The following is a 15,047-nucleotide window of genomic DNA, read 5'->3' as shown; positions in this document are numbered from 1 at the left end:
AGATACTGGACAAAATTAAAAAAATCAGATTGAGATAGAAGTGGGGGAGTTACGGTCCACTTATCTCTAGTTTATGTGTTGGTCGACATGTTTCTACCTTTTGGGGAAAATCCCCGGTATTCCTCAGGACCAAAAACCAAGGAAGTGGGTGGTATGTGCCCCCTAAAAGACACACCCAGTCCTAAATCCTCGGACAACCAGAAGAAAAAAATCAACTTCTGGGATGCACACCTTAAGTGGAGGGTGCTTTAAAACAATGCTAAAGCTCAACTCGAGCTGCATCAGGCAGGAGGGGGGCACTACGCCGGTACCAACATAGTAGTTTTCTGGGCGTGATCAGGAAGTTCACCTACTACCCCGTGCTCGCTGCTCGGTAGGTTTTAGCTTTCAACCCAGAAGAGCTTCGCGATTTACTTGAGAAATACAATGTTCTTGCTCTGATATCAGTTTTGCTCGGTACACTTTCTGCACAGTGAGTGCTGAAGGCTGCAAGGATAACTCGACACGATGTTGTTGTGAGGTCTGATCTTCGCACCTCCATAGACATAACACACATGCTGCTGCCAAAATCTGGCGCTAGGCGGGTTTTATATTGTTGTGCTGCACACACACGTCACACACTTGATGGTGCTTCGCATGCAGAGAGCTGGTGGAAGATGATGTGATCCTCTGCCACTGAGGTTTTGAGGTATGGGCCCGCCCTGCTAAAACCCAAATGAGACCTTCATAGATATAAAATACTATGCTAAATAGGGAAGGGTGAGAATTAGGTATTGTTAATTCCTATTCATTTCAGCATCTTAGTATGCTGTCCCCATCCGCCTTTTATGGACTAATAACTATGCTGATAACTTTGTTGCTTATAATATGTTTGCTAGTATTGTACAAGATACTGCGTTTGAGAACCATGCATTAGTAAATAAATATTTCAAACATGCACGTGTCCTCATTTACTCCATGTTCTGGTTTGCAATGATTATATAATGAAAGAGTTTTCATGTGTTCCACGATACCTGAGGTAATCTAAGTTCATGTTCTGGTTTGTCTAAGCATTGGGAGTTTGTTACAACCAATGAGACACTGTAGCTAGCTCGGTAAGGGGATTTTGGGTACTGAGGTGAGTTTTGGGCCATCCTAATTCACCGAGGTTCCAGGTCTCTATGCACAGTTCTGTAGGAGAACGGAATTCCCGCTACATGGCGCCCATATAAGTTGTTGGCCTTATATCATGACACTCGAGTAGTATAACATTCAATCCTTAACCCCTTCACTGCCGTTTCCGGAAAATAGTGGTGTCGGAAAAACCTACCTATTTTTGCAATAGGTCTTTTCAAGCTTGATTCTTACTAAAAAGGTTTCCTTGAAATACTACCCAGTTGTGCTACAAAGTTTACTTTGTTTTTCATATTTCCTGTGCTGTCATGGCTGCCGTGGACATTCCGCAGCATAGTCGCATTGAGGTGCGAGATCATTTGCGGATGTACAATGTGCCTTTGGAAGGCTTGGCTGTGATCATGGTGGTGAGTGCGGATGCTGCTTACCCTTACGTACTGTTTTATTCGTGGGTGACATTTCCGGTGGTGGACGCGAATTCTGGTGTGTTCCAAGCGTACACTCCCACGGCTGTACCTAATGAGTATACTCCGTACAGGGCACAGGAAGTTCCTATTGACGTTTGGCAGCATCGAGTTTAGTTTGGTGGCGCCCTACCTCTTTCTTTGAACGCTCCGAGGCTAGGTCCTTTGTCCATTCCAGGCGCTAGTTGGCCTGTTTTGGCTGGATTTACTCCTCATCCTCTACACGGCAATTGTAACCTGGCTGAACTTCGACGACTACATGTAGTCGCAATTGCCGTGATTAGAGCATTAGTGCATTACATGGGCCGTAATCTTCCGGATGGAGCTCCGGTGGGTGCGGCGCTTCTAGCCGGACAGGGTGGTTTGAAACTAAGTCCCGTCATGGTCAATGCTGTAATGGGCAAGAAGCCCCTGGATAAGGATGATTTTCCTTTCTGGCTTGCCGAGAAATTTGACCAGCTGGAAGCTGTTTTTCCTAATACGACTCCTGGTGAAAAACACCGGATTCTTACGCTAAGTTTGCCGAAGGATTTGACCCCTGAGCTTGTTGACTGTGAGACCTGGGGTAAGACTTTTGCAGCGGTCTATGCTAGGTGCTACGGCACCCCGTCTATGTCCGTGCTGTCTACGGTCCTTAAACGTGTTCAAGATGATCACGGACCGGAGTCTGCGGTAGAATTGGGCATGCGCCTGTGTGGCACCTTTGATGTGGTTTGCGATCTGATCCTTGCTAATGTCAAGGGGGATGCAGTGAACTTTCAGGTTGCTAACGCTTTGGCGGCGCTTCCCGATGCCGAGAAACCCCAACAGTTAGCGAAAATTATTGTGGCGGTTTATAAAACCGTAGGTCGCAATAGTAAGGGTCTTAAGCCTTTTTCTGTTAAGGAGAAAAAGCAGCCCCAGGGACAAACTTCGGAAACGGAAGTTCAGCCCAAGTCCAAAAAACAAAATTGGCCTAAAAAACAGAAGCAGGGAAAGCAACAACAACAAACACAGGCTTCTCGTCCTGCGTCTCCGTTGTCTGCGCAGTCGGAACGTGTTTATGACTTGCGCGATCACGCGACGATTAAAACTCCTGATCGATTTCAGGCTTCTGACCAACGCTCTCCTCGTTCCTTTCAGGACTTATCGGCCCGACAACCGGTGGTGGAGGGGGCGGCAGGGGTCGGGGTGGCCAGCAAGGACGTGACCAGCCCCGCCCGAGAAACGGAGCAGAAAAGCAGGAAGGCTCAACGCCTAAGAGACCGCAGTTTGCCAAGAAGAAAGTCGCAGCCTTAACAGCGCATCGATATGCCACAGATTGTGAGAACGCGGCTTCGGAATCTGACGGCTCAGCTCTAGTGAATAGTCTTGTGCGTAAGCGGTTTAAAACCACGCTTGACATTTCCAACGGTTTTTATGCCCATCGATTGGATGCATAAAGTTCCCAGTGGACCTCCTTTACTTGAGGCGGTGTCCACAAACAATTTTGGCGTTTGCCTATGGGCTATAGGAATAGTCCTGGGATTTTCACTGCCCGCATTGTCTCCCTTTCGGAGGGAATCGACCCAGATGCTTGTTCGTATGTGGATGACATATATCTCACAGACAACGAACTTTGGGAGCATCTGTGTCGGGTCAACGGGATTATTTGTACCTTTGTCGCCTTAGGTTACAAATTTAACTTTGCAAAATCGCACATTGCAGAGTACACAGTGTTGTTTCTGGGCTACGAGCTCAACAATGAAGGAAAGGGATTGGCTCCTCATTTCCTGGAGAAATGCGCACAATTGCGTGCTCCGACAACACTGAAAAAATTACAATCTTTACTGGGCTTCTTGAATTTCAGGAGAACATACATTCCGGAATATGCCCAGCGTATCAAGCCTTTGTATGCTTTGATACAACCATCTTTTTCCAAATCATGATGGCTGCCTGAGCATTCAGCTATACTGCAGTCTTTGCAAGCTGATCTGCTCGCTTCTAAATTCTTACTGACTCGTGATAACCAGACCAACCTGGTGATAAGAATTATCCCTGGAACGGTGGGTTTCACGTACCTGACTTTTAATGAAGGAGACACAGTACCTATTGCTTACAAGTCACACTTGTACACTTCTGCTGAATTGTGCTTTTCCACTGTGGAGAAAGTTTTGACGGCAGTACAGATGGCAATTCTTAAGGAATGTGCCCTGTCACAGGGAAAGTGCATGTTGGTAGTTACCCCGTGTCCTGCCTTGGAGGCAGTCACAAAAGCCAGTGTACCAAATTCTAAAGCTTTGCACCCTCGGTGGATTCAATGGGCTGCGTCGTTGACATCCCAGGATGTCACATTTATTTTTGACGCCTCATTGAGGTTGCAGGAGTACTTACAGTATGAATTCGTTCATCTGGCTCCTTTAGGAATGCGACCCCTGGAGGATTTTCATTGCATCTTTATACTGGTTCGGCGCAGGTTGCGCATGGCTCTAAACATGCCTACGTTTCCGCATGCGCCATTGTGGTCGGTGCCATGGTGAACGATGAGTTCAAGTCCAGTGTCGTGCACACGCAGACACTAGGGGGCTGCACTGCACAATTAGCAGAGCTTCGTGCTCTCATGCATGCATTGGAGTACGCAGATCCTAGTGTAACAATTCAAATTGTAAGTGATTCTAACTACTGTGTCCAGTCTTACAATGAGAACTTGTTCTTTTGGATTCAGAATGAATTTCGTGATTCCAAAGGTAGCACAATAAAACATAAAATGATCTGGGTCCGAGTGTCTGAGCTTAAAGAGCAGTTGCCATTTGTGTTTGTGATTCATACTCTCGCCCATCAGCGTGTAGGAGTCCACGCTGTCGGTAACTCGCTTGCTGATGAGGCAGCGAAATCAGCAGTATCAAAATACTTAGTTGCAGCTGTTACACGGTCCAAAAGTAAAATAGATGATGACATCTTGGCGGCAGTTGCTGCCACTGAGAAGGGAGGTAAATATCCTGCGGGGTTCCCTTCGAAGTACACATACCACTTAAGTCCCGATAAGGTTCCTTATGTGAATATTCCTGATGTTGGGGAACGGTTGATTCCCAACTCGGATCGCAGAGCTACTTTGATTACAGCGGTGCTTGAAGGTGTGGCATCTGCGAATGCGAGCGTCTCAGCCACTGTAACTCAGCTACAACAAAGGTTCTGGTGGCGGGGACTGTACAAACAGATGCGCGATTATGTCCTTCAATGTGACATTTGCCAGCAGATTAAACCTTCGACTGCTGCGCGTCCGCCTCAGACACAGTTGTACATATCTAATAAACCACTGGGTTGCGTTTATTTGGATCACTGCGGTCCTTTTTCTTCTGATACTGCGCATAAATACATCTTAGTAGCAGTTGATTCATGCACATGCTTTGTGTGGGTATGGCCCCATCGCAGCGCTGATTCACGGACTGTCATAAGAGATTTGTGTGTCTTTGTAGGGATTTTTGCCTGTGGTACCTTCCATTCGGATCAGGGTCCGGCTTTCGCCTCTAAGGCGTATAAGGATGCTATGATTTCGTTGGGGGTCCAAGTCAAGTTTTCGTCTCCGTACAGGCCTGAGGGTAATAGTGTAGTGGAGCGAATGAACCGTGACTTAAAACAATCTTTGACAGCTATAGGTACTGGCAGAAACTGGTTGGCCCACCTTAATGGCGTGCAGCGTGCTCTAAACAATCTCCCTAGAAGGTCTCTGGGTGGGCGCACCCCGTACGAAATGCTCTTTGTTATCAAGATGTTTGTCCCTGCCCTCGACGGTCTAGACTGTGTGGCTCAAGCCGCGGCCTTTGACGTAGATGAACATTGCAATGTTTTACAGGATCTACAAAAGACCAGAGACAGTCTTGCAAAGGAACATTTGCCCTCCACATCGGATGATGCGTTGCAGATCCCGGTAGTTGGCTGGCTACCCAAAGTTGGAGAACTGGTTCGAGAGAAGATCGATAACAAGAAAGAATTTGGTCCTTCCTATCGAGCACCGGTTCCCGTTCTTGGAGTGAAGGGCACAAGAACAGTCATATTACCACCATTTCCATGTCGTAAGGAAAACAGGTTTATCTCAATTGACAATGTCAAGATACACAGGGTGGCCGATTCTTCATAGCATGACACCGGCAGTCTCCAGTCCTTCGTGGTGAGAAATTCTGTATTGGCCACTGCTTCTAATACTGAGCCAGAGGTGGCCCTCGAGATGCCTGCAGTTTCCAATCCTTTATTAAATACTTATCACGTTAACAACATTGATGATCTAGACTATGCCTATCCTGCTGATTTGTCAGTACCTGATTTACAGACACGTCTGGCCACAGAATCACGATTCTTATTTGACTCTGTTTCAGTGAATTCGAAAAAGCCATCACGTCTAGCAACATATGCCACATTATTTAAAAAACATTTTTTAATCCTTCCATGGACATATATTTGGCTGGTGTTTTTTTCAGTGTATCTTTTTATGTCAATTGGTTTTGTGTTTTATTTTTTCCGTCTGATCGATGGACACTATGTCGAGGAGAGAACATGCATTCAGCATCTTAATGGAACTTTGGCCCCCCTTTCCTCGTCCCATTCTGCACACAGACTGAAGAGAGACTTGAATTTTGTAAACATCACTGCTTGGCCGGTTCTTGATGGGATTGTGTGGGATGCAGTTAAATTTCAAATTCATGGCCCAACTGAAGTGGTTAATGTCCCTAATGTGCTCAGAGTGAACACGGGGGATGTGGTGAAACAAAACATACGTTCTGATGATTGGGATGTTCAGGCCGTAAAATCATTATTTTCTGATTTGCAATATTATGCTGCCTTTGATGCTGAAGATTTGTATTTAGAATCTGCTAATTATGGTGATTTATTTTGCTTTCAACATTTTGGTAACCATTTCCTGCATAAAACAAGTTCAATCAATCAATCAATCAATCATGGCATTTGTAAGGCGCGCTACTCACACTGGAGGGTCTCAAGGCGTTGGGGAGGGGTAGGTCACTGCTTGAACAGCCAGGTCTTGAGCTGCTTCCTGACGGAGAGATGGTCTTGGGTTCGCCGAAGGTGGGTGGGGAGGGAGTTCCAAGTCTTGGCTGCCAGGTAGGAGAAGGATCTTCCTCCGGTGGTGGCTTCGCGGATGCATGGAACGGTGGCGAGTGCAAGGCTGGTCGATCGTAGCTGGCGGGTGGGAGTGTAGAAGGTCATGCGGTCGTTGAGGTACTTGGGGCCCAGGTTGTGGAGAGCCTTGTGTGCATGGGTGAGGAGTCTGAACGTGATTCTCTTGCTGATGGGGAGCCAGTGAAGGTCTCTCAGGTGTCCGGCGATGGGGCTATGTCGGGGGATGTCGAGGATGAGTCGTGCTGAGGCGTTCTGGATGCGTTGGAGTCTTTTTTGAAGTTTGGCTGTGGTTCCGGCATAGAGGGTGTTCCCGTAGTCTAGTCGGCTGGTGACGAGTGCCTGAGTGACGGTCTTCCTGGTTTCCGTGGGGATCCATCTGAAGATCTTGCGGAGCATGCGCAGGGTGTTGAAGCACGAGGCTGAGAGGGCGTTGACTTGTCTGGTCATTGACAGGGAAGAGTCCAGGATGAAGTCCAGGTTTCGTGCGTGGTCTGTTGGTTTGGGAGCGGTGTCCAGGGCTGGGGGCCTCCAGGAGTCGTCCGAGGCGGAGGGTGATGATCCCAGGATGAGGACTTTCGTCTTGTCTAAGTTCAGTTTAAGGCTTCTGTTTCTCATCCAGTCGGCGACGTCTTTCATACCTTCGTGTAGGTTGGCTCTGGCGGTGGTGGGGTCGTTGGTGAGGGAGAGGATGAGCTGGGTGTCGTCGGCGTAAGAGATGATGTTGAGGTTGTGCTGGCGTGCGATGGCAGCGAGGGGGCTCATGTAGACGTTGAAGAGGGTTGGGCTGAGTAAAGATCCTTGTGGTACGCCGCAGATGACTTCGGTGGCCTCGGATCTGAACGGAGGGAGGCGGACTCTCTGGGTTCTTCCGGTGAGGAACGAGATGATCCACTCCAGCGCTTTCTCTCGGATTCCGACGTTGCTCAGGCGCTTCACTAGGGTGCGGTGGCAGACGGTGTTGAATGCTGCAGAGAGGTCCAGGAGGATGAGGGCCGCTGTTTCCCCGTTGTCGATCAGGGTTCTGATGTCGTCGGTGGCTGCGATTAGGGCGGTCTCGGTGCTGTGGTTGGTCCGAAACCCAGACTGCGAGGGGTCGAGGGATCCGTTAGTCTCGAGGAAGGCGGCAAGCTGTTTGTTGACGGTCTTCTCGATGACTTTGGCCGGAAAAGGAAGGAGTGAGATGGGGCGGTAGTTCTTGAGGTCGGTGGGGTCCGCCGTCGCTTTCTTCAGGAGGGCGGTCAGCTCGAGCGAGCTTCCAGCTCTCCGGGAAGGTGGCGGTGTGGAAGGAGGAGTTGATGGTGTCTCGGAGATGGGGTGCGATGGTGGCGCCGGCTTTGTTGAAGACGTGGTGTGGACACGGGTCGGTTGGTGATCCGGAGTGGATAGAGTTCATCGTGCGAGTGGTGTCTTCGGTGTTGATCGGGGTCCAGTTGCAGAGGGTGGTGGTGGCGGGCGCTGGTTCGGTGGTGGGGTGCGTGGTCTGTGCGTCGAAGCTGTTGTGTATGTCGGCGATCTTGCGGTGGAAGAATGAGGGGAGTGAGGTGCAGAGGTCTTGCGAGGGAGTGATGTCATTGTTTCCGGCGCTGGGGTTGGAGAACTCTTTGACGATGCTGAAGAGTTCCTTGCTGTCGTGTGTGTTGTTGTCCAGTCATTCTTTGAGTGCCGTCTTTTTATTTATTTATTTATTTTTTTAAACTTATAAAGCGCAACAAATACCACGAATGGTGTCTCGGTGCTGGGCAGACAGAGAGGCACCTCCTGTGCATTATTGGATGAATAGCCATGTCTTCACTTGCTTTCTGAAAATCATAAGTGAGGAACTGCTTTTTATATGGTGGGGCAAGGTATTCCAGAGCTTCAAGGCGGCTACCAGGAAGCGTCTGTCTCCCCATGTAACCGTTCTCACCCGTTGAATGCATAGAGATGCAGATGAGGCAGATCTTAAAGCTCTATTAGGGACATATACCAACAGTGATTCCCTAAAAAAGTCAGGTCCTAGGCTGTTCAATGCTCTGTAGATGATACATAAAGCCTTAAATGTGGTTCTCTTTTTTACTGGGAGCCAGTGAAGTTGGTGGACAATAGGAGAGATGGATGCGAACTTCGGAGTTTTGGTCAGAATTCGTGCGGCAACGTTCTGCACCATTTGTAGTTTTTTAAAAACCTGCTCCTGGGCATTCAACAGAAGCCCATTACAATAATCCACCTTGGATAACACCAAGGAGGACATAAGGGTTTTTCCCGCAGACAGGGGAAGGAAAGGTAACAACTTTTTCACTTTTCGTAACGTGAAAAAGGAAGAGGAGACTACCGCATTAGCATGACTGGTGAAACTTAGTTTGTTGTCAAACAACACTCCGAGGTTTCTAACCTTTGAAACTGGGGTGGGTGGGTTACCCATTTCTGGTGGCCACCAGATCGGGTACCAAGATGGTTTTAGGTCTCCAAACACCATTACCTCGGTCTTATTGGTGTTTAATTTTAGACAGTTACTGTCCATCCAGTGACTAATGGCTCTCATACCTGACTGAAAGTTGGCTGCCACCTCACTCCCATTTTTATGCACCGCTAGCACCAACTGAGTGTCGTCGGCATACAAAGTCACTCCTATTCCATGGGTTTTAATGACCCTCGCCAAGTCCGACACATAGATGTTAAAGAGTGTCGGACTTAGCGAGGATCCCTGGGGGACTCCGCAGGGCAGCACAAACGTTGGTGAGTAGAAGCTCCCCATCTTTACCGACTGTTCTCTGTTAGACAGGAAAGAAGCCAGGAGCTCCGCAGCTTTACCCTGTATGCCCATAGCAGTGACACGGTCGATCAGGATGTTATGATCGACCACGTCAAAGGCCGCTGAGAGATCCAGCAGGATCAGGACTGCCGTGCCACCCTGGTCCATGATCTGTCTGATCTCCTCAGAAGCCTTTATGAGCGCCGTCTCCGTTCCATGGCCTCTCCTAAACCCAAACTGAGTGTTGTCTAGCAGGTTATTATAATCAATGTAGTTGGCCAGCTGTTTATTTATAACTTTTTCAAGTATTTTAGAAGGAAATGGGAGCGCTGCTATAGGGCGATAACTTTTTAATTCCAAGGTGTTAAGGGTGGGTTTCTTTAGAAGTGGCTTTATTATAGCTGTTTTCCATCTTTGAGGATAGTTTCCTGATTCGCAGATGGTACTGCAGATGTTTTCCAAGATTGGAGCTACCACATCAGTTGTTGATTTTATGATGGTCGGTGGGCAGGGATCCAGGGGGGAACCCGACATTGTAGATTTAATGAGATCTTTTATTTCTGACAGTGATGGGGGGAGGAATTCATTCAAAGAGGAGGATGTAAGTTGTGTGTTCTTGAGGCTTTCTGATGATTCCCCTGTCATGTTGTTGTTAAATTTATCAAAGATTTCTGTGACCTTGGTCCTGAAAAAATCAGCCATTTGATTGCAGAAATCTTGGGTGGTATCTGTAGTATTAGCTGTTGGTATATTTGTTAATGTTGCCACTACCTGGTATAATTGCTTACTGGAGTTCTGGGCCTTCTCTATCTGTTCACAAAAGTATTTACTCTTTTCCAGTCTTAACAGCTTCCTGTAGCCTGATAGTGCTTGTTTGTACCTTTCTTTATCGTTATTATCATAATTAAGTCGCCAACATCTTTCTAGATTGCGGCATTTCTGTCTCTCCAATCTTAAAGGTTCAGAGAACCAAGGGGCTGATGGTGTTGCGCGATTTGGACGCATTTTCTTTAAAGGCGCTACCTGATTAAAAATGTCTGTGAGCCATTGGTTGTAGTTATTTGCTGCTAATTGAGAATCTAACGCTTTAAATGGTTTGTTATTTTCTAGTTTCTCAGATAGTGTTTTTATATCTATATTTTTCCAGTCCCTGCACATCCTAAGTTGCCTTTTAGCCGAGTGTTGATTTTTGTGTTTTTTAACACAGATATAAAAGACCACCACTGCGTGATCTGACCAAACAATTGGAACAACAGTAGGGGGAGTAATGGCCGGGTTATTCGTGAATAGGCCGTCAAGAACATGACCTGCTTTGTGCGTGGCTGTAGTAACTAACTGGTTTAGCCCAGCTGCCTTAAGATCCTCAATAAGGCTCAATGTATCTTTGTCTGTTATTTTTTCTAAATGAAAATTAAAATGTCCAAGTATTGTAAAATCGGAGGCTTCTGCCACTGGTTCTAGTAAGGTACTAATGGATTGGAGAAAAGGCGCTCGAGCCGCTGGGGGACGATAAAGCAGAACACCATTAAACATTTGGATGGGAGACAAAGTAATAGAGAAGGCTAGTGTTTGTGTGGGAATGCTATCTGGTGTTCCTGTTTTCAATGCTAGTTCTAACCGTAAAATTATGGCGAGGCCGCCCCCTTTTTTCCCTGTCGGTCTATCTTGTCTGACGATGTAGTAGCCCTCAGGAATGGCTGCCACAAGGTCAGGGTCAGAAGCCAAATCGGCCCATGTCTCTGTTATAAACAGGATATCTAGTTTGTGTGCCGAGATTAATTCGGCCACATCTTCTCTATGTTTGCACATAGATCTAGCATTCACCAGTGCGCATTTAATGCGTTTGGCCTCATTAAAAGAAGCGCCTAGGGCTGGTGGTATCTGAGTGAGGGAATGAGTGAATTTAAAATTACAGTTTGAGCAAGCTACATGAGACATGTTAGAGCACTCTTCTAAATTGAAGTGTGTGCATTTTTCCAAGGCCATCGTGTTTTTTTTATATCTAACAGGTCAGATGATGTGTATTTCAATAACTTACTGGGATGGTGTAGTACCCGGCCAGGAATTAAGGCACTAGGCGCGGGTCCGGCGCGGACTGGCGCAGACTGGCACCCCTTTGGCACGCCTTCGGCGCGCTGGAGGCGCTCCCGCTGCGCTTGGTGAAGCGCATCTTTATGACGAAGCGAGGCCCCGCCCCCAACTCGAACGCTAACTCGTTCGGTTGAAGCGGGAGCCTGCGAGATCAGTTTGAGACCCTGTCTGTCACTCAAACGGCACACGCCGCGGTGGATCGGTGCAGGGGGGCACAGAGGTAAATTACAATGTAAAAACAATGCTTCCTGTGATTTTAAAATAAATTCTCGAAATACGCTCTCTGTCCAATACAATTCTCAAATTATGTGGGTCAATGAAATTGTGTGCGCTAAATATCCGTGGCAGAGGAGGAGCCCCTCGCAATCTGCCAAAAACACCAAGCGTAGTAATGGAGCTGCCACCACCCTACTAACGTGGCGCGGATCAGCTAATGGTGTTTGCGGATAGCGTGCTTGAGGGCGGCCCTGTTGTCTGTGGTTTGGTCGAGTCGCCAGGCTTTCTCGAGGGAGTGGCAGGAAGGGGTACTGTAAATTACACACAGTGGGAACATTGCCCTGCACCATTATAAGGCAGCTCCAGTACATTTTTGAAAAAGTACACTTATTTTACCGACTTTAATCAATCAAGTCCTGCGTCCTTTTATTTTAAGATGACACAAAAGTCCATGTCCAAAGTTAGACTTACCGATACTAAATTGTTGTATTCGAAGTCCTTTCTAGACAGATTAGCTGTAGAGGGCTACGAGCTATGGAAGGAAACCATTGACCTTAAATCGGTTTGGGGTTCTAAAATTTGGCAGGTACAAGGTACTGAGGCTTTGCACCGTGCATGTCTCATCCCAAATCATATGTTGTTTTTAAATTCTACCATTTTTCAGACAACATGCTTTGGATTGGCTACTTCTAAAAAATTAAATACCCCTTCTAATCCTGATTTAGAAGAATATTCCGGTTGGAATAATTTCACACAGTTTTCCATTCGAGAATTGCAGTCGTTACTGCGAAATTCATCCTTCAATGTATCCAGTTTGGATCCGGGGGGTTGGCTGATGTGGCACAGAAGCTCTGATTCTTGCCAACGTCGTTTTTTGGGTTTAACTGAAGGTTTTACACAAGTCAGGCCTGATCCACGTTTTGATGCTGACCATACTGTCACCACTTACTCAGTTGGCAAATTATGTCAGAATTGGCTATAACATTCTACATTAGCTGCTGTTAAATTACATGTATCGAATCTGACTGATGATGTGGATTTAAATGATTTCATAAAGGACCCGGCTAATGGTAGATCTAAGAGATGGATTTATGCAATTTACAATGAAATCTGGAAAACTTCACAGGTAGAGGCTGCTAAGCGCCTAAGGGCAATAGATCAAGCTAATTTAGAAAAGGTACTTGCCGTTGTCGATAACAGTATTAACATGCTTTCTTCCCGCATTTATACGTTAAATAATATTGTATCTTCTGTTGTTGATATTGTACATGATGAAGTGTCTGTTTTGTACCATGGTCAAAATCAATTGCATTCTATTATGCAATTTGCATGGACCCTGCAGACGCTTAAGGCTGGTCGTGTGCCTTGGAGTTACATGAACGTTTCCTCTCTTTTTGCCCCTTTTAATTTAACTGACAAACAACGCATGCTTTCAATGCGTGATGCTTCATTTTCCATGTTACACATTGAGAGGTTGGAATCTTTACCGTTCTCTGTAGCTGAAGCTACTGCTGCAACGTGGCTTATCCACGGATTAATAACATTACCATTTGCCTTGTACAAGTTTACTAATTGTATGCGTTACATAGCTATAGGGAGATATGAACCATTAGGGAACTCGTTCCTCCACGAGGTGTGGTCTCTTCCGTTCACTTATAGATGCTTGAAAGACGAGAAAGAAGTGTATCTTAATGGACAAGAATGCACAGAGTTCCCTGACCATTCATTGATATGCAAACACATCCAGTTACATGGTTCTTGTAATCAGGACCGGCCTAATTTAGCCTGTTTTTTAAAAGGGACTCCAGTTCCTGCAATAGTTCCCACATTCACATTACTGGCGAATGGTAGTTATTTACTGTTGAATAACGAGGAGTGTTGCGGTTTAATTAAAGGTGTCACTTATGTGGTAACTGTATCAGAACGTGTCGTCTGTTGCAAAAACGTTCTGTATCCCCCTACGCATGGGAATTCAGCTGTATCCATCTGGCCGCGCATCCCAACCTTGAAAGCAGAGTTCAATGGTATGAGTAGAATAAGAGCCCTTTTGTCTCAAAAAGAAGTGGCCCTGAGTTCGGCCCGTGAAACATTCGTCCTTCACATAGCTAACACACGCACAGAGGTGCAGGCCCTTTTAAATACTGATTTACCGTTACATTTCAGCGAGCTGGTTCATCAAATCTTTAATGCCTCCTCCACTTCTGGCCTGGCTCACTTTTTTAAATTAGTTAGCAGTGGTCTTGTGACTTCATTCGAGAAGATATTTGGAGTCATCCCTAGTTTTTTCCATTCTATATTTTCGAGTCTGTTTGGTGGCTTCCCGGTTTTACTGACATTAACTGCAGGCGTTTTGGTGATATTTTGTTTTATTAAACATGGATGCCCGTCCTGCGCTGGAAGCCGCAGAGCCCCTCCTACTGCTGTTTCGCAACCGGATGCTTGATTACTATGGCACCCTGCCGCTTGCGACTTTAAGCACGGCATTTGGATTATCATTTCGATTTTCCTATTTCACATGTGTCCAGCCTATGTTTCATTGCCTGAGCTGCGATTTCGAATGGGCCCTTGATTTGTGTCTCTGCTTGACGGTGTCTCCTGACATCGATTTTAATCATCTGATGAGCCCCGTAGTTGCTCACGAGTTGGTTTGTTCTGGCGAAAGGATTATGGCCTTGGCAACGATGCATGGACTAATGGGTCATTGGGACGGATCTATGACAGAATTTCGACAGACAGAATTTCGACCTACACAAATATCGGCGTAATTATATCGATAGCAAAAATATCGACTCCCTATGTACAACATGGTAAGTACCAAAATATCGAAAATTTAATATCGATGTAAAAAATATCGTTGTTAAATATATCGATTTTTTTAAAATTTAAAATAACATAAAAAAAACTGTAAATAATACATAATAATTACTTAAACATATTTAAATATATGTAATAATTGTTAAAAAAAATAATAATACATATTTAATAAAAAAAAAAATCATATATAATATATAATTACTTAACAATAATTACTATTCCCACTCCAGTGGGTGCAACAGTAGCGAAAACTGACCCTGAACACTAAAAATACCCCTTTACCCAAAAACCTAAAACTGACACTGAACCCTAAAAATACCCCTTTACCCATAAACTGAAAACTGACTCTGAACCCTAAAAATACCCCTTTACCCAAAAACTGAAAACTGACCCTGAACCCTAAAAATACCCCTTTACCCATAAACTGAAAACTGACCCTGAACCCTAAAAATACCCCTTTACCCAAAAACTGAAAACTGACCCTGAACCCTAAAAATACCCCTTTACCCAAAAACTGAAAACTGACC

General features: G+C 45.9%; 1 protein-coding gene across 1 annotated transcript; it reads left to right on the top strand.

Annotated features, from left to right (window-relative positions):
- The first annotated feature begins 13,024 nt into the window (after positions 1 to 13,024).
- Positions 13,025 to 14,149, top strand: LOC147700434 (uncharacterized). Its single transcript, XM_086936315.1, has one exon. The coding sequence runs from the start codon at positions 13,025 to 13,027 to the stop codon at positions 14,147 to 14,149; it is 1,125 nt and encodes a 374-aa protein (XP_086792441.1).
- The last annotated feature ends 898 nt before the right edge of the window (positions 14,150 to 15,047 follow it).

This window comes from Lissotriton vulgaris, chromosome 8 (assembly GCF_964263255.1).
Source record: "Lissotriton vulgaris chromosome 8, aLisVul1.2, whole genome shotgun sequence".
Taxonomy (NCBI): domain Eukaryota; kingdom Metazoa; phylum Chordata; class Amphibia; order Caudata; family Salamandridae; genus Lissotriton; species Lissotriton vulgaris.
The sequence above is the reverse complement of the archived record's forward strand: the minus strand, read 5'-3'. Positions and strand labels throughout refer to the sequence as shown.

What these genes read in the sequence shown, in the direction of transcription:
- LOC147700434 (XM_086936315.1), top strand. Translation starts at nt 13,025, where the DNA reads ATGCAATTTGCATGGACCCTGCAGACGCTTAAGGCTGGTCGTGTGCCT.